Source organism: Rhinoderma darwinii, chromosome 13, assembly GCF_050947455.1.
Source record: "Rhinoderma darwinii isolate aRhiDar2 chromosome 13, aRhiDar2.hap1, whole genome shotgun sequence".
NCBI lineage: Eukaryota > Metazoa > Chordata > Amphibia > Anura > Rhinodermatidae > Rhinoderma > Rhinoderma darwinii.
In genome coordinates this window covers 20,876,849-20,903,890 of record NC_134699.1, presented here as the reverse complement: position 1 = coordinate 20,903,890, position 27,042 = coordinate 20,876,849, and the positions used below count along the sequence as shown (strand labels likewise).

The 27,042-nt window shown below is 42.2% G+C and overlaps 1 protein-coding gene and 1 long non-coding RNA gene across 14 annotated transcripts in view; one reads left to right on the top strand and one right to left on the bottom strand.

Annotated features, from left to right (window-relative positions):
• The window catches only part of LOC142665431 (uncharacterized), a 252,998-nt gene that overhangs the window by 155,322 nt on the left and 70,634 nt on the right, over positions 1 to 27,042 (top strand). The gene's annotated exons all lie outside the window — the stretch shown is intronic.
• LOC142665421 (keratin, type I cytoskeletal 12-like) lies at positions 6,802 to 14,354 on the bottom strand. Of its 10 annotated transcripts, none has more exons than XM_075845105.1 (8): positions 13,698 to 14,354; positions 13,190 to 13,272; positions 12,923 to 13,079; positions 10,665 to 10,826; positions 9,249 to 9,374; positions 7,493 to 7,743; positions 7,400 to 7,444; positions 6,802 to 6,890 (listed from the first exon to the last, which is right to left on the bottom strand). In XM_075845105.1, the coding sequence occupies exons 1-8, from the start codon at positions 14,352 to 14,354 to the stop codon at positions 6,803 to 6,805; spliced, it is 1,569 nt and encodes a 522-aa protein (XP_075701220.1). In that variant the 3' UTR covers position 6,802. The 10 variants fall into 10 exon arrangements, with proteins under 10 accessions (XP_075701220.1, XP_075701218.1, XP_075701221.1 ...); XM_075845103.1 differs by having other exon boundaries at positions 6,802 to 6,900; positions 7,368 to 7,427; positions 7,497 to 7,743; XM_075845106.1 differs by lacking the exon at positions 7,400 to 7,444 and adding an exon at positions 7,368 to 7,382 and having other exon boundaries at positions 6,802 to 6,900; positions 7,497 to 7,743.

Here is a 27,042-nt window from a genome sequence, read left to right as displayed (position 1 = left end):
CATAGGACATGACATGGCAGCGTCCATAATACCGCTCTGCTCCAGAAGGGGATCAATGACATTCAATCATTTATATTTCTTGGTCATTAGCACGCCATTCATTATCAGTGATCCTGCCTTCATACATTACAGGTCCGACCTCAGTCTTCTTTTGGGCTTTACCGTTTTATTTAAGACATTGAACTAAAATGACGTGTACAGGGCCATCCATTACATTACGAGTTGTCCTTTATTGGGTCCACTAAGCCCTCGTGTACATTAACTCGTCTGACCGGCTTGTTGGATAAGTCTGGAGTAATTTTCTGAACAATGTGATAAATCTAGAGAATGTAAAGTGTGTGTGGTGTAGAATGAAAACACTTCTCCCTTACATAATAAACCTATTTCCAGAGGCAGAAGTCTCGTAAAAAGCTTTACAAGTATTTCTCCTGACAGATCTTTCTACTCTGTCATCGCAAATCTAATTCTTACATACTTCCCCGAATTTCTAAGGCATCTTTCACTTCTGCGCTAGGGCTCCGTTCCGATGTTCCGCGGAGCTTTCCCTTGGAACGGAACCCTGACAGACACAAACGTTTCCGTTTGTTTCTGTTGTGCAAGGGTTCCGTCGTTGTGACGGAATCAATACCATATTCGACTACTCTATTGATTCCATTAAAACGGCGGAACCCTTGCACCACGGAGACAAACGGAAACCGTTAACACCGGATCCGTCACCACTGAAATCATTCGTGATGGAAACTATCAGGGCTCCTTTCCGAGGGAAAGCTCAGAAGGAACGTCAGAACAGAACCCTAGTGCAGATGTGAATGAAGCCTCAGAAAGTTAAATGTGTCATATATAAAATCTTCAAATAACATTCACAAACCCAAACACCCTGAGTTAATGAAGAGGAGTCCCTCATTGGGCACCTACATCAATAAGGGCTTATTCAGATGAACGTTGAATATGTCCGTTAAAACAACGGCCGTCACACGGACGCATGTATTTCAATAGGACCGTTCACACAGCCGTTGTCTTAACAGGCCGTGTGAAGGGTCCGTTGAAAAATAGAACATGTCCTATTTTCTTCAGTTTTAAGGATCCCTCTATAGACTCAAGTCTATGGGGATCTGTGAAAATGGGACTTTCACAGGGGCAACGCGGTCGTGAAAAACGGCAGTTTTTCACGGCTGAGTTTCCTCACGTTCGTCTGAAAAAGCCCTAAGGCTCTATTCACACTTCACTTGTGAAATAAATTCAGTGTATGCATTGGGAAAACTCCAAGGGCAGATGCAGAATTTTTTCCATAGTGCCCCATTCACCTGGCGTATGCCAAAAGGGTGGTCAGGATTTATTGGAATAATTTATATTTTGCTGCATGGAATGGCGCAGTGGACTATTCTATTCTATACAGATGCCTACAGTAAAAAAAAATTGGTAAACGTCTATGTGCAATGCATGCCTATACAGTGGCATACGTCATAGCCTTCAGTATGAGGTGTGCATAGAAAGGCTCAAATGATGTGTGAACAGAGCCTTAAAGAGGCTCTGTCACCAGATTTAGCAACCCCTATCTGCTATTGCAGCAGATCGGCGCTGCAATGTAGATTACAGTAACGTTTTTATTTTTAAAAAAACAAGCATTTTTGGCCAAGTTATGACCATTTTTGTAGTTATGCAAATGAGGCTTGCAAAAGTCCAAGTGGGTGTGTTTAAAAGTAAAAGTCCAAGTGGGCATGTATTATGTGCGTACATCGGGGCGTTTTTAATACTTTTACTAGCTGGGCGCTCTGAAGAGAAGTATCATCCACTTCTCTTCAGAACGCCCAGCTTCTGGCAGTGCAGACACAGCCGTGTTCTCGAGAGATCACGCTGTGTCGTCACTCACAGGTCCTGCATCGTGTCAGACGAGCGAGGACACCGGCACCAGAGGCTTCAGTTGATTCTGCAGCAGCATCGGCGTTAGCAGGTAAGTCGATGTAGCTACTTACCTGCAAACGCTGATGCTGCTGCAGAATCAACTGTAGCCTCTGGTGCCGATGTGTCCTCGCTCGTCCGACACGATGCAGGACCTGGGGCAGGAAGTGAGTGACGTCAAAGCGTGATCTCTCGAGAACACGGCTGTGTCTGCACTGCCAGAAGCTGGGCGTTCTGAAGAGAAGTGGATGATACTTCTCATCAGAACGCCCAGCTAGTAAAAGTAGTTAAAACGCCCCGATGTACGCACCTAATACACGCCCACTTGGACTTTTACTTTTAAACACACCCACTTGGACTTTTGCAAGCCTCATTTGCATAACTACAAAAATGGTCATAACTTGGCCAAAAATGCTCGTTTTTTTTAAAATAAAAACGTTACTGTAATCTCCATTGCAGCGCCGATCTGCTGCAATAGCAGATAGGGGTTGCAAAATCTGGTGACAGAGCCTCTTTAATAAGAGAGGAGAGAGTGGCTACATAGAGTATCTTTCCCTTTCTCTTTCTCTCTGGAGGACCTAAGACATACATGCATTAAATGGACAATCCATTGATGACAATGAACACCATGTAATGCTTCATTTGTCCTGTGGTGGCACTGCAGGGAAATGGAACACATGCTGCCAGGTTACCTTGCAGATTACTGGATCACTGGAGGTCCCACATACAAACATACAAATTTTTGTTGGGAATGAGTGAAAGGGGTTTCCGCTTTATAGTTAGAAGTACCCCCTGATGATAATCTGATCACAGAGTGTCCCCCGTTGAGTTGTAAAGTATGGGGGATCCTGGCGGCATGTATTCATTTTTTCTGCAACATCCCTGCAGGAGAACTGAAGCATTACACAGTTTCCATTAAATCAATAGGTTGGCTTTGTATTGTGCGAACATGCTGTGTCCTCCAGAGCGATAGACACTCTTTGAAGCTACTTTCTACTCCGGCTGACAGATGGGAATCCTAAAAGGTGGATCCCTCACTATTAACTTAGAATTAACTAATAGGTTATTTGAAAATGGCTTTCTTGAAGGAAACAACCCCTCTAAGGGAAAAAATAAGGCCTGATTCACAAGAGCGCTGCGCATCTCGGACATGAAAAACTGCTGTATTTCACGTCAGAGGTGCATCCGTGCTCAGTGCTGCGGGACGCGATGTCACGCATCCCCCATAGTTGAGAGTCTATGGAGGGATGATTGATGCATGAAAAGAACGTACATGTCCTATTTTCGCACTGACCCTTCACACGGTCCGTTGAAACAACGGCTGTGTGAACGGCCACATTGAATTACATAGGTCCGTGGGACGGCCGCTGTTTCAACGGCCGTCCCACGGACGTTTAACACGCTCGTGTAAATAAGCCCTAATTTTCAGTTGCAGATCTATTTAATTATCCATTTCTAATATGTCTTATATATGAAAATACATTTAGCTTCGTTGTTTGTACTAGATGTTAGAATGGCTGTGATTATTTGCCATTGTTAGGACACAGAGGTCTAAGATAGTTGCCTCAGCCAGCTTCCCCTTGAGTCAGTCCTGATTTCTGTTGTAGTGCTTTCAACCATAGACTTACACTAAAATATTCTCTGTGTTATATTGAAGATCTACCAGCAGATGGCAGTCATTCACAATATATTTTCTAATGTAGCTGTTAATCGGCACCTCGTCGATCACCCGTAGAGATCTGTATGTTTTGTGCTAAAAGTTGGGTCAAATCCTGTCAGAGGAAAGGAGGGAAACCGTTCCCAACTGTTTCCTTTGGTCTAGATAGAGATCCATCTCCCTTTTTTTGCACAGATGTTTGGCTCTCAAATGTGGGTTCATATGACCGTGTGATTAAAGTCTTAGGCCTCATTTACACGAGCGTATTATACGCGCGTGCGACGCGCGTGCTTTTCACGCGTGTCGTACGCACCTATAATAGTCTATGGGGCTGTTTAGACGATGCGTGAATTTTGCGCAGTGCGCGTGCGTTGCGTAAAACTCACGACATGTTCTAAAATCGTGCGTTTTTCGCGCATCACGCACCCATTGAAGTCAATGGGTGCGTGAAAACCACGCCTGCCGCACGGAAGCACTTCCGTGCGAACTGCGTGATTCGCGCAAGAGCTGTCAAACTCCTGAATGTAAACAGAAAAGCACCACGTGCTTTTCTGTTTACAAACATCCAAACGGAGTGTCAAATTCGAGATGAGCGCACCGAACTTCACCGGGTTCGGCCAAACTCGTTTTGACCGAAACCGGTAAAAAATGTTCGGGTACGCGACGTCAGGAGACAGTCACTGTCCACGGTGCTGAAAGCGTTAAACTGGTTCAGCACCATGGACAGTGACTTCCGCTCCGAAAATCCATGAACCTGTAGAAAAAAAAAGACGTTCTGACTTACCGATAACTCCGGTCCGACCTCCCGGGATGACAGTTAAGTCCAAGTGACAGCTGCAGCCAATCACAGGCCAAGCACAGGCTGCAGCCAATCACAGGCTGCAGCGGTCTCATGGACTGCGGCGTCATCCTGGGAGGTGGGGCCGGATGACGAGAGAGGGACGCGTCACCAAGGCAACGGCCGGGAGACCGGACTGGAGGAAGCAGGCAGTTCATGGTAAGTTTGAACATCTTTTTTTATTCACAGGTTGGTGTATATTGTGATCGGCATTCACTGTCGAGGGTGCTGAAAGAGTTACTGCCGATCAGTTAGCTCTTTCAGCACCTTGGACAGTGACGGGCGTCGACTAGCCTCATCTCTATGATGGCGGCTGCGCGAAAGTCACGCAGCCGCGCATCATACACGGATGACACACGGAGCTGCCAAGTGCCTTTTGCGCGCGCAAAACGCAGCGTTTTTTGCACGCACACGCTCGTGTAAATGAGGCCTTAGAGTATGTTCACACGGCAACGCCATTTACGTCTGAAATCACGGAGCTGTTTTCAGGCGAAAACAGCTCCTAAATTTCAGACGTTTTCACAAGTGCACGCGTTTTTCGTGGCGTCTTTTACGGACGTAATTGGAACTGGTTTTCATTGGAGTCAGATTGACAGTATTCTTTTGAAAGCGGCGCGTAAAAAAAAGCCCGTCTGCACAGAACACCATAAGACCCATTGAATTCAATGGGCAGATGTTTGCAAACGGTTTGGAGCCGTTTTTTTCGGGCGTAATTCGAGGCGTAAAACGGCCGAATTACGTCCGTAAATAGGGCGTGTGGACAGACCCTTAGTAGTCTCTTCCCTTTCACATACAGGATATATATATAAAATCAATTCAGTAATAGACTTATTATAATTGGCAGTCGAGAGGTGTCACATGCCTCCATTGGCATGTATGATGAGCTTAGCCAGTAAATGGGCCCCAATACTAAATCTATATCAGGGCTCTTCACCTTCCATGTGCCCTTTATAGTACTGGAGCCTTCTTATGGGACTTAGGGGCCTTTGGGTCCCCTGAGGCATCAGGGTCAGGGTGCAACTGCTACCTCGGCACCCCTTTTATTTGTACGCCCCTTGTTCTATAAGCTGCTTAAAGGGATGCAATACATCTCCGTATTTACCGTGACATAAGGAGTTTGCAGTCACACTCTGATGATGTAGCCTGGACATGGCACCAGTGGCGCTGGCATGCTAGTGACTGGTATAACGTTTGCATCAGAGTCCAGGAACTTAAAGCCACACTTCTGAGAATTTATCACCATTTAATAAATAAGTTATATAAGCCAATAAGGAAATATTTTATAGACACCAGTACATTTATAATATGTCCTATGCTAGTGGTGCAGCTGCACCCAATGAACTTCTCCCTAAAGTCCTGACCGGGGGTCCAAAGCAACAACGATCTTTATGCAAAGTAGAGCTATCCTTCCTTCTGCGACCCCTTTTAACTAATCATTTAAGAGGAATCAATGAGAAATATTGAAAAGTTATGTGATTGATTGTCTTTACCATACAGCAAATATTGTTCTATCTTGTCAATTTCAATGTGCCATGTGAACACTGGAGGGAGCCCCAACGTTTGGGATACGTTAGACTAATATTAGAACTAGTGTTAAAGGTGTTATCCAGGATTAGAAAAATAGGACTGCTCTCTTGCAGAACAGCACCACGCCTGTCCATGGGTTGTGTCTAGTTTTGCAGCTCAGGTCCATTGAAGTAAATGGGGATGAGCTGCAATACCATTCACAACCTGTGAGCAAGTGTGGCGCTGTTTCTGAAGAAAGCAGCAACGTTTTTCTAATCATCGACAAACACTTTAAAGGGGAGATGCCAACATGGTTTATTAGTTATAGGATATATTCCAGATCAACCATTGCTGGGATATAGGGAATGGTCCCAAATAAATGTAATTTCATTGGTCTGTCTTATCTATAGAAATGGACTTGATAGGTCCGCTTGTTTTGGGACTATCATAAAGGTTTGCATATTCTGGCTGCAATACCTGGACCTCCAGTGGTTCTACTGAATCAAACTTAGATCACCATACAACCCTATGGTGATCCCTATTGCAGTCATAATACGGATACTGAAATGCGGCTGCATTATTCCTGTCTAAAACCGACCTAATGCTCAATACTCAACTACTAAAGGAATTGCCCAGATCTGGACAACTCCTGATCATATTTCAAGAGACCTTGCCTTGTAATGTTTTTTTTGTTTGTAAAAAGAACAGCTTCCTGGGAATAAAACATGAAAAACTACTTTGCGGTGCCAAGATTAACTGTAAACAATTATGGAAAAACTTGCTTGCAAAAGTTTATTGGAAAGAATATGCAAAGTGAACAAAAAGCATTACGGAAGGAGAAACACTATAGGGTTCTTGAAGGAGAATGTTCTTTGAAGTCCTTGCTTCTGCTAAGGTCTTTCTTAATATTTCTCTTCAATTTCCCTAATTTCCGTAGAGACGACTTTTCCATCTACCACGTCTTCATAGATGGTCTTGACTTTTCTTGTTCTGTTTGGATCTTTGGATGGAAACAAAAAGTTTATCATTTAATTAGGGTAATAACTTTTTAGATATGAAAGTGCAGACCATACTAATATCCATGATCAATGAGGGCCCCAAGTTCTCCTGATACAGTATGTGAGTCCACCATACCGAGAGCCATACTTTCTTAGAGGTTCTCCACCCTGACTAGCAGAGGGAGGTTTTGCCTCTGTGACGTCCATAATATCCTGACTCAATCCCTTCAAAGTCACATATAATCTTAGAATCAACTTATTTTGAACGTTCTTTTAATCTTCTAAGGTGTCAATGTTTTTGTACCATGTAAGAAATGGTCCATGTGGTCCTCAGCTTTGCTGCATACTGTACATGCTAATGTTATGGTGTTGTTTAGGTGTTTTACCTGCATTTCATGGTTGACAATTAATTAAATATACAATTGATTACATTTTTATGTGATAAAGATGATTCTTTAAGACGGCTTACCTTTAGAAGAATCCACTGAAACGGCCGGGGACCTTTGAGTTGTAGAAGAAGTTGATGAAACTCCGAGTGATGATGACCTTGAATAAGGAAGGAGTTTGTAAGTCAAAGAATATTAGTATGAGAACAAACCATTATCCTTGAGTATTTGACTTCCGTACCCTCCTTCTCCATCGAGCAGCTGACGATATTTCTCGATTTCTTGTTCCAGGCGGGTTTTTATGTCGAGCAGCCGTTTATACTCATCACTTTGACGTTCCATGTCACATCTCAGCTGGGTCAATTGTTCTTCCACGCTACTGATAATGTTTTGTATTTGTGAAATCTGAGCACAATACCGACCTTCTGTTTCCGCCAATGTTGATTCCAGGGATTTTTTCTGCAGATGTGAACAAAAGTTGGCATGCATCATCTTGTTTCCAAGGATTTCACATTGTATGGGTACAAGACTTCATAGTTAAGATAATATATAGCAGATGCTTGGGAAAAAAACATACAAATCCCATTACCCTTCAACAGAAAAAAAGCAAAAAGATGATGACAGAGGCGTAACTTAAAGCTCCTGGGCCCCAATGCAAAATCTATAACGGGGCCCCCCATCTACAATATATAATTTATAGTACAGGTGTCTACTTATGCGGCTGAGGGGCTTTTGGGCTCCCTCAGGCTCCAGGGCCCTGGCGCGACTGCTACCTCTGCACCCCCTATAGCTACGCCCTTGGATAATGATCACTGAGACATAGGATGCGGCATATGGGGTAGTTTGCATATGTTCCTTCCTTAATGTCACTGGTGGGATCACTTGTACAAATCAAAGTGAAGGGAGCAGTTATCATCTGACAGCAGTTCCTGATAATCATAGGGAACTGAACAGCTGTCAGGTTACAGCTCCCTGTCAAAACAGTAGGAAACAGCTGGTGTGACCACATAGACTTATTATGCTCTATCAAAGCAAAGGATCATGGATCTGGAAGGAGACGAATTACTAGGAACTGGAGCTCTAAACAGGATAACAGGAACTGGGGCGTCAAAGAAAATTATTCGTAGGTAGGAGGTAAAGGATGACCCATTTTGTCATCATTTCTTTGAGTAGTGGTCTCCAACCTTGTCATCATTGCTTTGAGTAGTGGTTCTCCAGCTGTTTCGAAACTACAACTCCTATCATATATAAAGAAAATTACCCACTCTCTAGGCTCCCTTTTGACGATTGGCATCAATATATATTCATATGTTGTAGAACACAGGTGATATCAAAATTCACACGTTCAATAATAAAAATATAGATATGCGATTTATATCATTAGAAACATAAACAATATATTCAAAAAAAGCCATAAGACAAAAACATGGTATCCACGTCCAAGAGGAAATAGCTTGTGGACATAGATACCATATTTTAAGTAATGGATTTTTAAAAATATATTTTTTATGTTACCTTTTATATAAATAGTATATCTATATATGTACGCCATTATATTGTCATTTATAGCTTCCGTTTTGTGATATTGTATCGCGATATATTTTTTTTCCCTAGGATTACAGGTTTATCATTGAATGTATGAATTGTGTCAATCTTCTGTGTTCTACAACATATGACTATACTGTATATTGATACCAATCATCGAAAGAGAGCGGGTTACTTTTTTATATACGTTTATATTACTAGGCGAGATTTTTAGGATTGAATTGAACTGTTGCACTTGGCTGGCCTCATTGTGTTTCACCACAGGTGAGCCACATATTTGTTGCCACTACAACTACCACCATGCCTCATTGTGTTTTGGTATAGCAAATGGTAGATCTTAGTAGCATGCAATTTCCGTCCAAGCCTTAGACTTCTGTATTAGGCTCTAATTTTCTTGTTTAACACTATTATGTTCATACCATTGCCAGCTGGGACTGCAGCTGTATCTCCAGGGCTTGAAGGCTTCTTTTCAGGTCAGAGATCTCAGAACTGCTGGACTGCACCTGAGCCACCCCAGCTGAAATCTCTTTCTTTAGCTCCCTACTCTGAAACGGCAAAGTAGCAGATTAAGTATCAAGTCCACAGTCACAGATGAAAAAAACACTCCTGAAGTTGAGTAAACGCCTGTATTTATATAGATCACAAAACGTTCTAAATATCTTTTATGCTATTTTAATTTATATTACTTGATGCATATTACACAGCTATGGGAAGACATGTACATTGTTGCTGAAATGAATGAAAGGGGTTGCCCACTTTGGAGAATCCCTTTTTGTTAGAAGGGTCCTTTGTTTATAAGTTGACTAGAGGGTTTCCTGCTTCTGGGATTCACAGCAATCAGCTGTAAACTATGGGGGGACCTGGCAGCTAGTGTTCAATTTCTTACAGCACCCCTTCAGGGGAAATGAAGAATTACACAATTCCAATTGAAATGAATGGTTTGTCATTGTGCTCCAGAGTGACAGATATTCTTTGTAGCCATTCTCCGTTCTAATAGATGAGCATCCTGAACAGTGACTCCCGCTCTAATAACTCGAATGCCTAAATAGGGTGTTTGAAAAATGTTTTTCTAAACCAGACAAACTCTTCACTCCTAGGACCTTCCGGCGCCTTCCTATAGTATAGCCCAGTGGTCTACAACGTGGCTCTTCAGAGGTTGTCAAACTACAACTCCCAGCATGCCTGGACAGCCAACTGTCCAGTCATGCTGGGTGTTGTAGCTTTACAACAGCTGGAGGGCCACAGTTGGAGGCAACTGGCATAATGATAGAAGTTTTCATGTCCAAATCTTGTCTGTAGTATTATGAGTGGCATACCTGCACTGGTTTACACTATAACTCACCACCAGTTGAAAGTCGAAAATTGCGAACTAGGTCCTTTTACACCGGCCAATTGTGGCCGGTGCAACGAGCGCCGATCAACGAGACAGCTCGTTGATCGGCCCTCTTTCGCTCCAGTGACAAGGAGCTATGTATGGGGACGAGCGCTCGTTACTCCGATCGCTCATCCCCATACATTATTATCATGTCGGCAGCACGTCTACCTGCTTACACAGTAGGGCAATTATCAGCAATGAGCATTCTATGAACGATCGTTTTCCCGATAATTGGCCTGTGTAAAAGGGCCTTAACTCTAGCTATTCCACTGTCACCTATGGCTGAAGTTCTAGATATGACTTATCTAAAGCTGCCCTACACAATACAATTTTTCCAACCTGATCAAATGGGAACAAACGGTAGTGTAAATTTTACACAAGGAATTCTTTCAAATTTATGGAAATCTCTTTGAGATTAACTAAATTCTTCCCATTTCTACATGTGAACATCTTCCTGTACCTGCTCAAGGAACTGAGCCTCAGCTTGCTTTCTGTTCTTGTCAGCAATGGCTTCATACTGTTCTCTCATGTCATTCAGCAGTTTGGTCAGATCTATGCCTGGAGTGGCATTCATCTCAACAGTGACTTGTCCACTTTCTGATCCTTGAAGAGAGCCCATCTCCTAAATACACCAAAGGGAAAAGGATAACGCACAATATTACTGTGAAAGGAGAATATGTCGCGCTGGCATATTAGATACAACTGTAAGAACTTATTTGGTCACCGTTCTCTATTAGCTTACTTTTAGTATAAGTTTTTTGGGAACTTCATTGTATTGAATCCTGAGAACACTGCACTATCTAGTCTCTGACCTTATGCTGCCCATAGATATTAGATGGAGGATCTCACCAATTTCATTGGGTACCAATTGATAATCTAATATCCTGCAGGTCAGGTAGACCCTAATCTTGTTTCGTTTCCCATAGAGATATGGGGCAACAGAGGTGTCTACAGCCACTCATCTACCCTGCTCCATTGAAATAACATTCACGTATGAAGGACCTGAAGAGGTTATGGGGCTAATCTCTATGGATGCTGTAGTCTGTCAAGACCAGGTCTGATGACGCATGTCCATATTATACGTTAGGTTTGAGGTTGGTATAAAAAGACTATGTAGTGATGTACAAGAACTACAGCTGCTTACCGCAGCCCTCCCTTGCTGGGTTTCATAATTCTGTAGGACATAGGACAGAGTTCGTAAGATATTGCATTAAAGGTCTACTTTTTTTCCCCAGAAACAGCGCCACTCTTCTCCATAGATATGTCTGTTATTGCAGCTCACCCCCTTTCCAGTGACTAGGGCTGAGTTGCAATACCAGACACAGTCCATGGACAAGAGTGGTGTTGTTTCTGGAAAACAAGTAGACCTTTTTTCTATTCAACCCCTCTAAAGACCCCAATTGTGAAAATAATTCTAGCAGCTAAAAGTGTGTGAAAATGATACAGTTATGTAACAGCTCCAAAGGCAATTAAGGAAATACAAGAAAGGGGCAGTATAGAAATCTATTCATCAGAGTTGAATGTTTTGCTAAGATTTGGTCTTCCCCATATAAGTAACACCCACTGTAAAATTGGGGCTTGGCTGACACCATCGAATACAGAATGTAAATGACAGAGCTACCATAATCAAAGCTTTGAAGAATTCCTGAAGAATTTAGTCATGAACAGGCAGGTTCTGGACATAAATGCTCAATGGCCAGAGGGAAAATATATTTGGATTTCAACTATTTGAATACATTTCATTTATTTATTTAAAGGATAAGTGGAGATTATGAGAAACCATATCAATCATTGCTCTTTACTTTAAATCTATCCTTTATGTCATGGAGTCTATTTCATCCATCCAAAAAGTTCATCAACACCTTAGTCTAAAGTCTTAAGTAACCTTAAGATAATTATTTCCCTACAAGTCTGCACTGATGTCTGGAAAATACACAATATCACGATATGGGGCTCATACTGCGTTTACAAACTTTCTATACTACATTGTACCTTCTTTATGTATGTTGTTTTTTTTTTTACATGAGGTTGGTGTTTTTGCTTTTATTTATCAGAATACATTTAGGTTTTGTATTTTACAAAAGTGAAATATGATGTCATAGTAGGCCTGGGTGGATTTTCACACCACGATTTTTCAAACCACCGATAAACTAATGGTGGCTTGAAAAATTGTGGCTGATGTTCTGATGGACATGTCCATCTGAAGAATCCTTGCAGCTTGCGTGGAAGAAACTTTTCAACATCAGACAGCAGCACGACAGCTCTCGTGAGAACCGTGAGATGGGCGTTGGCAAATTATCTTTATGATCACTCAGAAATAAGCAAATCATGACAATAATTGGCCAGTGTAAATGGATCTACAATTTTGTTATGAGGTGACCAACTGAGATGATCCAACTGCAGTAAAAAATGGTTTTCTAAAGAGGTGGTCCTCCAAAAAGCCAATATACATGGGATATGAGGGAATAGAAAATCTGCCACAGCAAAACTTGGTCAATATCAGGAATGGTCTTCTCAAAGAGGTGGTCTTTTGGAGAAGTTTCCACTTGACCCAGGAATTTCCTATACCATTTTTTATTCAAATTGTGGGGCCATAAAACATACCTTTAATTTGGGCAATGTGACTGACAAAATTCAGAAGATAAATTTCAGTGTAGCTCCAGTGGCTGCCACAATTTGGAGCCTCCTATGCCACGTAGAGTATGTTCAACGTCTTACCTCTTGGTGATTCTTCTTGAGATAAACCAGTTCTTCGGTAAGACTTTCAATCTGTACTTCCAGATCAGATCTAGCTAGGGTCAGTTCATCCAGGACTCTGCGTAGACCATTTATATCTGCCTCAACACTCTGTCGGAGAGCCAGCTCATTCTCATATCTGTGAAGACATCATCTCCATCAACATACAATCTCAAATCTATCTACTTTATATATACAAATGTTACAATATTTTATATATACAAATGTTACAATATTTGCATTACTTACTTCAGTCTGAAGTCATCAGCTGCCAGCCGGGCATTGTCAACTTGCAAAATGATCTTGGCGTTGTCAATAGTGGCAGCCATGATCTAAAATGTAAAATGTCATATCATCATAACACCCAAAGACAGGTCAAGAAGAGTGGGTACTTCTCACTTCCCTTGTAGAAGAAAAGTGGTAAGACACTGAGGACAGTTCATGCACTTAAAATTTAACTATGGTTCATGCAACCACCAAGGAAAAGGGAGGATGACAACATTAGCTTTCTCCAACCTCTAGATAGGCCCTCTCTACAACATATATCCCTCATTACATTGTTTAATTAATGATTTTTCAAGATATGAATTTGCAAAATACAAGCTTCATCCAAATTCCGAACACAACAGCAATGAAATGAAAACTCTGATTCATTCAATTTCACTGTCTAGATTGCATAAAAAAGACAAATAGGCAATTACTGATAGGTTGCTCTGATACCAATATTATTTTCGCTGTCTGCAAGTTTATGTCTTACCTTATTCCTGAGATCCTCAATAATTGGTTCATACTTGCTGTAGTCTGTTGCTCCTACACCAGTAGAGGAGCCTGGACGTTGCTTTTCATACCACTCTCGGATTTTGCGTTCAAGATCAGCATTAGCCTCCTCTAAATCCTTGACCTTTTCCAAGTAGGAAGCCAAGCGATCATTTAGGTTCCGCATGGTTTGTTTTTCATTGCTGGCAAAAATTCCTTCAAATGCGCCTCCTCCACCACCAAATCCTCCACCAGCACCTCCACCAAATCTTGCACCAGAACCTCCACCAAATCCCCCTCCAGCACCACCACCAGCTCCTCCACCAAATCCTCCTCCATAGCCACCACCAACATTTCCACCAAATCCTCCTCCATAGCCACCACCAGCATTTCCACCAAATCCTCCTCCATAGCCACCACCAGATCCTCCACCAAATCCTCCTCCACCTCCTCCTCCTGCAGCATAACCATCACCAAATTCACCACCTCCAAATTCATCAAAGCCAAAACCTGCCCCATTCATTATTATTCCTCCTTGCCCCCCACCATATCCTCCACCACTTCCCCCAGATTTCTGGAAGCTTTGTGTTGATCTCCTAAACGAAGCAGAGCCTGAACTTTGGCCACCACCCAAGGACCTTGCATATTGGGTTGTCATGATGGAGGAACAGAGAAGGAACTTTTAGTGCAGTCCGTGGTTGTTATATCGACCAGTGGTAGTGTTGTTAGTTTTCTTGTCCTTTTATATGAAATAATGGTGGGTGTATCCTCTTATATTATCGTGCTGGAAGAAATCATTGTTGTGTAAGATCAGGGATTTGGTGCCCAGGTAAATAATTTATTCCGTTTTGATATGTTCTTATCTGCACAAATATTTTAGCCCATGGCTATATATATTAAATCAAAAGGGTAATATGGGTGGAGTGTCATTAGGCCGTCATTATATTGTCTTTAAGCTGCTGAAGCCTTTCTAAACCTGCCTAAACAAATTATTTATGCCTTAGATTCTAAGATTTGGGCTGGAAGCAACAGGAACTTTGCCACGTGATCAGGTACTTACTTTCTACAGCCTAGGTTGCCAATGATTTTGGTTAAGGATTGACCTGCCTGAGGGTACATAAGGATTACAGCTGCAGAAAAACATATAATTCAGGTGGTTTACACATAGAATTGCAGGCTGGGTGAGAAGTATTGTGGTTATCTGAACAAGAACAGTTGTATAGCGAGAACATTGTAAAAATGACCACAAACATTGTCCTCAGAAATTATTCTATTGGCTAAACCAGTCATAGTATAGTATGTTGTATATTACATGTTATCCATGCCACCACCATGAGTAGTCTGTGATGGTTGCCCTTTCTATTCCTCCTTTGCCTTCATTTTTGTTTAGTAGTTAACCAGAACAGATGTTTTTAGTGCTCAACTCCTCCCCAAATTTGCGATGGGTCGATGGCCATGAACAGAAAGTGACTAAACACGACCTCGAGATCCTTTGGCTTGACCCAATTGTCAAGCAATAGACTCATACACATGGCTTGATATATTAGAGGGGTTCTGGTGAATTAGCACCTGATACTAAGTGTATCTATAGATCTACAGTGTATTCCCTAAAGGATTTTAAAGGGGTTATTTCATGAAGACAACCCCAGTGGAGTCCACTGAGGAGAGGGGTGGCCGCACAAATATAAAACTTGGCCCCGCCATTATAACGCTACGTTTTTGCCACCCAGGACAGAAGGGCCTGTTGTTTATTTTAACCAACTGAACCCTTTATATATATATATATATATATATATATATTCAGTCCTATAGCCATCCCAAGCTTACATCGATAGATTTCTCGATAGTATTGAAACATAAGTTTTAATTACTCTAATATCTCCCATTTCAGGGGCTGTTCTTTTCTTTCTTTAATGTGAATGAATTATATGCATCCTGAGGTATGGGAGTTTACTTAATTGACTCTGAACATGACCCGACAGCACAGGCAGCTCTGCCAAATATCTTAGAAATGATAAAAAGCATTTCTATTGGCTCGCCATCGCTCATCGAGCAGGGCTGAAGTCATGAGGGACTTTCTGATATATTTATAAATATGTCTAACTTACTTCTGGGTGTATTTCAAACAATGTTTTAGTAAGATTTCATTCAGCATATATTGATCTGTAGTATGAGCCTTATAGAAGGCTGCATTTTATATATGGGAGAACTAGGTATGGTCATATGAAGCTGGTGAAGAACATATGATCTTCTCATTGAAGTTGTTTGCTTTATCATTCCTGTGCATCTGGTCAAGACCATCATCAAGACTTCTACCCGCCATGATGCCGGCTACTGCCTCTAATGTTGCTCCTCCTACTACCTCTGATATTGTGCCTGTCCCAAGTTCCCACTAAAACTGTGCGGCCCCTTGTGCCCTCTATCTGACATTTATGAGATATTCTGTGAGGAGGTCAGTGCGTGCCAGCTCGGGTGTGGACCAGTTTAGTCACCTGACCTCATGTCAGGTGACCGGACTGGTCTACTCCTGGGCCAGCATGCATCGACCTCACTCAGACCGCCGACCGCCATACTTGGCTCTGTCCACCCTTCTCCTAAATGTGAGTGAGTAGGGCAGACGGAGCTAAGGAGGGAATGACACAGCGGCAGCGGTGGTCAGAGTGAGGTTGGGGCATGCTGTGATGGGAGTGGACCAGTCGAGTCTCCTGACCTCACGTCACTGACTCAGGTCAGGTGAATGGACTGGTCCACTCTCGGCTGGAACGCACTGACCTCACTCAGACCGCCGCCGCCATACTTGAGCCAAGTAGCAAATGATGCGGCAGCACTGTCTGAGTGAGGTCAGGCCGGACCAAATGATCTTGCGGGCCTTATACAGCCGGGGGGCTGGACGTTCCCCACCCCTGCATTAGTTGAACATACAACGCTTTTCAAGGTCAGTCTGATTTCTTCCTCAGGTACATCAGGAAGAAATCAGATTGAGTTCCGGTGTCCGGTGGTGGCGCCCATTAAACCCGGCCTTTTTTCGTTATTATTGAATAGAACCATGTTTCATCTAGTACTGGGGCTGCTGTGCTACCTTGTACTGTTTCTGCTGTTCCCCTTTGTACTGTGCCTGCTGTACCCCTTCGTACTGTGCTTACTATACCCACTTGTACAGTGCCCTGATGTGATGTACCAACTGTACCCCCTATTTCAGTCACAAATAGGAAAAATGGATGCACATACACGTGGCCCTATCCACTGAAGTAGATGAAAGCTGCGGAGATAGCTGAGACTGTGAATTCAACATTTGACACTGCTGGTACTTATTAAACACTGACAAGGACACACTTTATTGACAAGGGTGCAGATCTGGATGATGCAGCTTGGTACTGTCTGGATAATGACCTATCAAGGCCTCCTTCCAGGATCCTTCAGAATTTTCTTCAGAATGTTGTGCAATATATATATATATATATATATATATATATATATATATATGTATATTTATTTAAAATATTTTCTATTTTAATAAAGAGCCCGCTGTGACGTAGCATGTGTGTGGGTAAAAGGGGGATAGGGTAAGAGGAAAAAGTAGGGACTAGGGTAAGCTGGACAATCTCTTCAATACTCTAGTCATCAAATATACATGTGAAATTGGAATTTCCTCTCGAGAATCCCGACTTGTTAGACATACTATTTGCAAAATAGAAGAAAGACTAGCAATTTTTCCAGAGACATAAAAGTACCCATCAGTCCTTTAATCTTACCCTACAAGTCTCTACATGCTGCAGGTTGACAGTAATCTGATGTTTCCTTTCTGCAACATAGCATGAAGTGAGAAATAAAAATCAATAATAAAAAAAAAGACATTATTTAAATGTTAAAATTATTAATATATTGGCTTTTGGTTACGTGACACCTATACATTTCTAGCTGCGGTACTTAGATGGAACTTTGCATCTAAGACTGACCATAAAAAATAAGATTTGTTTAAAGGAGTTGCATCAGATTAGATTAGAAAAAAAGGTCTGTTTTTTTTTTCAAGAAATAGCACCACTCTTGACAACAGGCTGTGTCTGGTATTGCAACTCAGTTCCATTCAATTGAATTTTAGTCTTCAACTTATTGTTGTAATGCTGTTTAAGACTTGGAAGACAGACAGTACATAGTTGGCAACATTTGAATTTTTTTTCCAGGGTGTGGGGTCTTTGGTGGGTATGTCTTATGAGGGCGTGGTTTATCTAGTGGGTGTGGCTAGTGGGGCATGGCTTTCCAGAATTTCTACATAAAAAAGAAATAAAAAAAATTCTGCGCTGGTTTGGCTGACAACTACTATGATGGTCGGTATGTCTCCGTTTTTCTGGTTGTTTACAGGCAGGTGATGTCACACTTTACCACTAGGGCTAGGCGATATGTGCTGACCACTACTGGTATTGTAAAAACCAGCGTAGATAGTGCCACACTCAGTGCCCCTTGTAGATGGTGCTCCACACTGCCCCCAGTAGATATTGCCACATACTGCTCCCTGTAGATAATGATGCCACACACTGCTCTCTGTAGATAGTGCCACACATTGCTCCCTGTAAATGATGCTACAGTGCCCCCTGTAGATATTTCCACATGGCCTCCCTGTAGATAGTGCTACAGTACCCTCTGTAGATAATACCAGAATGCCCTCTGTAGATAGTGCCACGCAGCCCCTCTCTAGATGATGCCACACAGACCCCCTGTGGATGATGCCACACAGACCCAGTGTAGATGATGCCACACCCCCTGTAGATGATGCCAAACACAGCCCGCCTATAGATGATGCAACACACAGGCCCACTGTAGATGATACCACACACAGCCCCTCTGTAGATCATTCCACACACCTCCCTGTAGATAGTGCCACGTACTCCTCCTGTAGATAGTACCACTTACTCCCCTGTAGATAGTGCCACATAATCCCCCTGTAGATAGTGCCACATACTCCCCCTGTAGATATTCTCCCTGTAGATAGAGCCATTGTGGCTCCCTCTATGAGCGGCATCCCTGTCCAGGCATCAAAAATTCTCTGGCCGGGGATTCCGCTGCAGGAGGTGCCCCTGATATCACTGCCCCTGACGTCACAGCCCTTATTTGGACAGTGACATCGTCAGTGGCTGCCTCTATGAGCAGAATCCCAAGCCAGGCGTCGGCAATGCTCTGGCCAGTGATTCCGCTGCAGGAGGTGCTCTGACGTCACTGCCCTTATATGGACAGTGAAGTCATGGGCTACTCATGGAGCGCCGGAATCCCCGGCCAAAGCGTTGCTGACGCCCTGGCCAGGAATTCCGCTCATAGAGAGGGCCCTGACTTCACTGTCCATATAAAGGCAGTGACGTCAGTGGCACCTCCTGTGGAGGAATCCCCGGCCAGAGGTCAGTAATGCTCTGGCCGGTGATTCTGCTGCAGGAGGTTCGCCTGACATCACTGCCCTTATATGGACAGTGAAGTGAAGTCATGGGCTACTCCTGGAGTCCTGGAATCCCCGGCCAAAGCATTGCTGTCGCCCTGGCTGTAGATTCTGCTCATAGAGACAGCCCTGACTTCACTGTCCATATAAGGTCAGTGACGTCAGTTGCACCTCCTGCAGTGGAATCACCGGCAGGGCGTCGGCAACGCTTTGGCCTGGGGATTTCGCTCCAAGAGAAGTGAATGGCAGAGCAGGAAGCGGAAAGTTTCCAAAGTATTCAATTGTATCTATGTCCTGAGGACGCAGATACAATTGAATGTAGCAGTTGCCGGGACAAGTCCCAGGACAGTAATTTGCCGGGACTGTCTCTGTAAATTCAGGACATTCCCGGCAAATTCGGGACAGTTGGCAAGTATGACAGTATTGAGCCGCTGGCTGGTTTGTCAAGTATGTATCACATGCACAGGGTCCTTGTCTAGGATACATCAGAGTTTGCTGAGACAATATAACCAACCACCTCCTTTTAGTCAGAAAATAAGTTAGAAATGGTAGTTTGGTTGTAGGACTTGAGCATTTTAATGGATACTATGGCAAATATAGGCCTTATTTTCGTAGACAAGAGGACTAAGGTGCGGTTTAGGGATTCTCAACTCTTACAGCTATGACACAAACAGGAATGCTTATGATATTACCATTTCACTGAATAATCTATTATATCTAAAACATAATTTAACATATTAAACAGAATATAGCATGAGACAAACCAAAAGTGTTGTGTGGCGCTCAAAATAACTGTTGTGCTACTTCAAGGCAAACACTGGAACAAGTAGTCAAAAAAATTGTCCAGCAAAATTTGGTAGTGTATGGAGGCCGAGACTGTAACCCACCAAGTGGTCTACAAGATAAAATCTAAGAGAAAGTAGGGGTACGGCCCCGAAAAGGGTCTCCCTCTACTGGAACCTGACTTTTAATGAATGTCATTTACAACATCCCTACTAGACAGAAGCTGCAATGCGTTTCATAGTAACATAGTAAGACATAAGTCCCTCTAGTTCAGCAAATTCTACAATGTTAATCCAGAGGAAGGCAAAAAACCCTATGAGGCAGAAGTCAATTTTCCTCATTTTCGGAGAAAAAATTACATTGTTATTCTGGTATATTAATTGGAATAAATCCATGGATCAATGACCAATCTCCAGTAATCTAGTACATATAAGTTGTAATATTATTACACTCCAGAATAGCATCGATGTTCATTTTAAATCCTTCCTCTAGTGGAGAGTTCCGGAGTGTCACCACATTAGCAGGAAACGCTTTCTATGTTGGTGTAGAGACCTTCTTTCCCCTAGACGTAGTTCCAGTTACAGTCCTGGGCAGAAGTAGATCATTAGACAAATCTCTGTATTGACCCTTGTATTTAAACAGTATTAACACCTTAATACCAAAGGTATTTTAAACCTTAATGACCCAGCAATTATTTTAAGTTTTTCCATCGTGTCATTCAAAGACCTATAACTTTTTTATTTTTGCGTCGACATAGCTGTATAAGGAATTATCTTTTGCCGGACAAGTTGTATTTTTTAATAGCAACATTTTGGGGGTCATATAATTAATTGATTAACTTTTTATTAACTTTTTTAGTAGGGTACTGGAAAAAAACCTGAAATTTCGCCATTCTTTTTTTTTCAATTTTGCGCTGTTTACCATTTGGTATAAATAACATAATACATTTATTCAGCGGGTCTTTGCAATTGCGGCGATACCAATTTCATATTGTTTTTGTATGTTTTACTACTTCTACACTGTAAAAACACTTTAGTTCAAAATTATTTGCTTTTGTGTTGCCATATTTTAAGAGCCATAACTTTTTGATTTTTCCTCCGATGCAGCTGTATGAGGGCTTTTTTTTTTTGCAGGACGACTTGTCGTTTTTATTGGTACCATTTTGGAGTACATGTGACTTTTTGATCACTTTTTATCACATTTTTTTGAAGGTATGATGAACAGAAAACAGCAATTCTGCAATTGCTTTTTATTTTAATTTTTAACGGCGTTCACCTTGTGGGTTCAATAATGTAATTGTTTTATAGTTGTGTTCGTTATGGACGCGGCGATACCAAATATGTGTAACTTTTCACTTTTTTTTCATAATAAAGTATCTTGTAAGGGGAAAAAGTTTTTTTTTTTACATGGAACTTTGATTTATTTATGTATTTCAAACTTTATTTAACCCTTATTAACTTTTTTTTTAGTCCCACTAGGGGACTTTACTGTGCGATCTTTTGATCGCTTTTATAATACACTGCAATGTTACTGTAGTGCAGTGTATTATTGCCTGTCAGTGTAAAACTGACAGGAATCCGTTAGGCCATGCCTCTGGCATGGCCTAACAGGCAATCACTAAAGGAAGACCTGGGGACCTTTGTTAGGCCCCCAGGGTGCCATAGAAACTATCGTCACCCCGCGAGGCACGCAGGGTGCCAGTGGGGTGAGAGAGGGAGACCCTTCCTTGTAAAACCACGTAGATGCGGCGCTCGCTATTGAGCGAGCGCATCTGAGGGGTTAAATATGATCAGAGACCACTGCTAGTAGTCTTCGACCGTTGTCCTGAAGCCCAAGGCTGTTAGCATTAGCCCGGGCTTCAGGAGCACACCGCACAATGCGGGAAAAGTTCTTCTGAAGTGCCGACGGGAAAAGAAGAACTACCCCAAACGGCTGATGTAAAAAGACTATATGCAGGTCGTTAAGGGGTTAAGGTCACCCCCTCAACCATCTTTTTTTCCAAGGTAAAAAAAAAACAATTTGGATAATATTTCTGGGTACTGTAGTCCACCTATTAAATTTATTTATTTGTACTGTAGTCCAACCATTCAAAATATTTAGTTGTCGGCCTTTGACCCCACTCAATCTTGACTAGTGCCCAAAACTGTACACAATATTCCATGTGTGGTATGACTAATGATTTATAAAGTGGCAGAACTATGTTTTCATCATGTGCACCTATGGCACTTTTGATGTACTGTATCCCATTATATTATTTGCTTTGGCAACAGCTGCCTGACACTGTTAAAGACTTTATAAATTCCCTATCCCCTAACTAATCTAATAGGCGCTATGATGCTAATAACTACAGTGCGAATTGTGGTTGAAAACGTTTATTATTTGCAAAGTTATGTCCATTTTTCTAAATATGCTAATTTGGCTATACTTGCCAAATGGGAGGTAACTCTTTCTTTTCCCTCTGGGCGGTGTAATGTTTTCTGTATGACGCTGTCCAATCAGTAATACAGTTTTCCTCTTCCTAGCCTAGCAACACAGCATGATCTCTCGATTGAAGCTGAGATCACGCTGGGCTGGGAAGAGGAGAACTGTATGACTGATTGGACAGCGTCATACAGAGAACATTACACGCCCAGAGAGAAAATAAAGTGTAACCTACCATTTGGTAAGTATAGCTAAATTAGCATATTTAGAAAAATGGACATAACTTTGCAAATAATAAACGTTTTCAACCACAATTCGCACTGTAGTTATCAGCATCCTGGACGTACTATTAGGTCATGGCAGCTGTATCGTTCGCGCTCCATGACCTAATAGTACATCTCGGGAGTAACGGCCGTTTCGGCCGTCCTCCCGACACATACAGGAGCTGTGACAGCTGCTGTCTTGTTCAGCAGCTGTCACAGCTCCTACAGCGGGGACCGATCGCTGTGTCCCCGCTGATTAACCCCTTAAAAGCCGCGTTCTATAGAGATCGCAGCTTTTTAGGGGTTAAGCTGCCATCGCCGGCCTGCTACGCGATAGCGGCTGGCGATGGTGACTATGGCAACCGGACACCAAACAATGGCGTCCGGCTATGCTGTAGACGGAAGCCTAGTGGGTCCTGACAACGTCAGAACCCACTATGCTTGCTGTCAGTGAGTAGCTGACAGTTCTAATACACTGCACTACGCATGTAGTGCAGTGTATTAGAATAGCGATCAGGGCCTCCTGCCCTCAAGTCCCCTAGTGGGACAAAGTAATAAAGTAAAAAAAAAGTTAAAAAAGATGTGTAAAAATAAGAAAATAAAAGTTTTAAAAGTGATAAAAGTAAAAATCCCCCCTTTTCCCTTATCAGTCATTTATTATTAATAAAAATATATAAACAAACAAACTATACATAATTGGTATTGCCGCGTCCGTAACGGCCTGAACTACAAAATTATTCCGTTATTTATCCTGCGCGGTGAACGCCGTAAAAGAAAATAATAATAAACCGTACCACAATCACAATTGTTTGGTCACTTCACCTCCCAAAAAATGGAATAAAAAGAGATCAAAAAGTCGCACGTACCGAAAAATGGTACTGATCGAAACTACAGTTTGTTACGCAAAAAATAAGTCCTTACGGCTTTATTGACTGAAAAATAAAAACGTTCTGGCTCTTAGAATAAGGTAACACAAAAAGTGAATGATTTATTATAAAACGTATTTTATTGTGCAAACGCCATAAGACATAAAAAAAACTATAAACATCTGGTATCGCCGTAATCGTATCGCCCCGCAGAATAAAGTGAATATGTCTTTTCTAGCGCACGGTGAACGCTGTAAAAAAAAACGAAAAAAAAAAAAATAGTACAATTGCTGTTTTTTAGTCACCACGCCACCTTAAAATAGAATAAAAACTGATCAAAATGCCGCATGCACCCCAAGAAAACTGCAATGGATTCCTCAAGGGGTCTAGTTTCCAAATTGGGGTCACTTTTGGGGGGTTCCCAATGTTTTGGCACCACAAGACCTCTTCAAACCGGACATGGTGCCTAAAAAAAAGAGGCCTCAAAATCCTCTAGGTGCTCCTTTGCTTCGGAGGCCGGCGCTTCAGTCCATTACCGCACTACGGCCACATGTGGGATATTTCACAAGACTGCAGAATCTGGGCAATAAGTATTAAGTTGCGTTTCTCTGATAAATCCTTTTGTGTTATAAAAAAAAATGGTATAAAAGGATTTTCTGACAAAAAAAAAAAGTAAATTTCACCTCTACTTTGCTCTAAATTTCTGTGAAACACCTAAAGGGTTCATAAACTTTCTAAATGCTGTTGTGAATACTTTGAGGGGTCTAATTTCTAAAATGGGGTGTTTGATAGGGGTTTCTAATATATGGGCCCCTCAAAGCAACTTCAGAACTGAACTGGAACCTAAAAAAATAAATAAATGAGGCAATACTTCGCTTCTTACATTATACTGATAATGAGCCGTGCCCACGCCGAGATGACCCCAGTTTTGACCGTTTATATAAACGGAGACCCCTATTAGACCGTTCCAGTGCCCGGTTTTCGCAAGCATACACCCCCGAGAAGTGTATTTCTATTGATGAGTCCCTGGTACATTTTAAAGGGAGGGTTCAATTCCGCGAGTACCTGCCGGGTAAGAGGGCAAGGTATGGCGTGAAGATGTATAAGCTGCGAGAGTGCATCCGGGTATACCTACAGGTTTAGACTATATGAAGGAAAGGCCACCCCCAAACCAGACTGCATCCTGGACTACAATAGGTACATGGGAGGGATGGACTTGTAAAATCAAATCCTGAAGCCCTACAGCGCTATGCGGTGTGGTATAAGAAGCTGGCTGGGCACATCATACAGATGGCTTTGTACAATGCGTACGTGCTACGTCGATGTGCAGGCCAGACGGCAACTTTCCTGGAATTTCAAGAGGTGATTATCAAGAACCTAATCTTTAGGGACCAAGAAGAGGGGGCACCCAGTACTTCTGGAAGCGAGGCCACACGCATCGTACCAAGGCGGCAGCACTTTCCAGGAGAAGTTACCCAAACTGGCAAGAAGGGAAAAAGTCAAAAGAGGTGCAAAGTCTGCTATAAGAGGGCGATAAGGGATGACACAATATATCAATGTGACATGTGTCCCGAATAACCAGAGCTCTGTATGAAAGTCAGTTTTAAAATTTATCATACATCCCTTGGTTTATAATTTACCCCAATTTTACTTACCCTGATGCACTCCGCACAGCTTATCCCCCCTCGTCTTTCGCCTCTGAGCCCTGCTGTGTGTCCAGGCAGCTGATAACAGCCACATGTAGGGTATTGCCATACCCGGGAGAACCCACATTACAGTTTATGGGGTGTAGGTCTCTGGTCAAAATGCTCACTACACCTCTAGATGAATGCCTTAAGGGTGTAGTTATTAAAACGGGGTCACTTCTTGCGGGTTTCAACTGTACTGGTACCTCAGGTGCTTCTGCATACATGACTTCGCACTAGAAAATCCCCAGTAGGCCAAATGGTGGTCCTTTCCTTCTGAGCCCTCCCATGGGCCCAAACGGCAGTTTATTACAACAAATGGGGTATTGCGGCACTCAGAACAAATTGCGCAACAGAATGGGGTATTTTGTTTCTTGTGAAAATAAGAAATTCAGCCAAAACTACATATTATTTGAAAAAAATAATTTTGTTTTCATTCCCAGCCCAATTCAAATAAGTTCTGTGAAAAAACTATGGGGTCAAAATTAACACAACACCCATAAATGAATTGCTTGAGGGGTGTAGTTTCCAAAATGGGGTCATTTGTGGTTGGTTTCTATTGCTTTGATACCTCTGGGGCTCTGCAAATGCGACATGGCACCCGAAAACCAATCCAGCAAAATCTGGACTCCAAAGAACACACAGCGCTCCTTTCCTTCTGAGCCCTCCCATGGGCCCAAACGGCAGTTTATCACCACAAATGGGGTATTGCCGCACTCAGGACAAATTGGGCAACAAAATGGAGTATTTTATTTCTTGTGAAAATAAGAATTTTTGAGCTAAAATTACATATTATTGGAAAAAAAATATATATTTTTAATTCCCAGCCCAATTCAAATAAGTTCTGTGAAGAAACTATGGGGTCTAAATGGTCACATTACCCATAAATGAATTCCTTGAGGGGTGTAGTTTCCAAAATGGGGTCACTTCTGGTGGGTTTCCATTGCTTTGATACCTCTGGGGCTCTGCAAATGTGACATGGCACCCGAAAACCAAACCAGCAAAATCTGCACTCCAAAGAACACACAGCGCTCCTTCCCTTCTGAGGCCTCCCATGGGCCCAAACGGCAGTTTATTGGCACAAATGGGGTATTGCTGCACTCAGGAGAAATTGGGCAACAAAATTGAGTATTTTGTTCCCTGTGAAAATAAGAAATTTTGATAAAAAATTACATCTTATTGGAAAAAATTTCATTTTTTTAATGTCACAGCCCAATTGAAATAGGTGCTGTGAAAAAACTGTGTGGTGAAAATGCTAACAACAACCATAAATTAATTCCTTGAGGGATGTAGTTTCCAAAATGGGGTCACTTTTGGTGGGTTTCCATTGCTTTGATACTTCTGAGGCTCTGCAAATGCGACATGGCACCCGAAAACCAATCCAGCAAAATCTGGACTCCAACAAACATATAGCGCTCCTCCCATGGGCCCAAACGGCAGTTTATCACCACAAATGGGGTATTGCCACACTAAGGACAAATTGGGCAACAAAATGGGGTATTTTGTTCCCTGTGAAAATAAGAAATTTTGATCACAAATGACATTTTATAGGAAAAAATGAAATTTTTTTCATTTCACAGCCCAATTCAAATACGAGCTGTGAAAAAACTGTGCAGTCAAAATGGTAACAACAACAACCATAAATGAATTCCTTGAGGGGTGTAGTTTACAAAATGGGGTCACTATTGGGGGATTCCTACTGTTTTGGCACCTCAACACCTCTTCAAACCTGGCATGCTGCCTAAAATATATTCTAATAAAAAAAGAGGACTCAAAATGCACTAGGTGCTTCTTTGCTTCTAGGGCTTGTGTTTTAGTCCACGAGCACAGGAGAGCTACATGTGGGACATTTCTAAAAACTGCAGAATCTGGACAATACATATTTAGTAGTGTTTCTCTGGTAAAA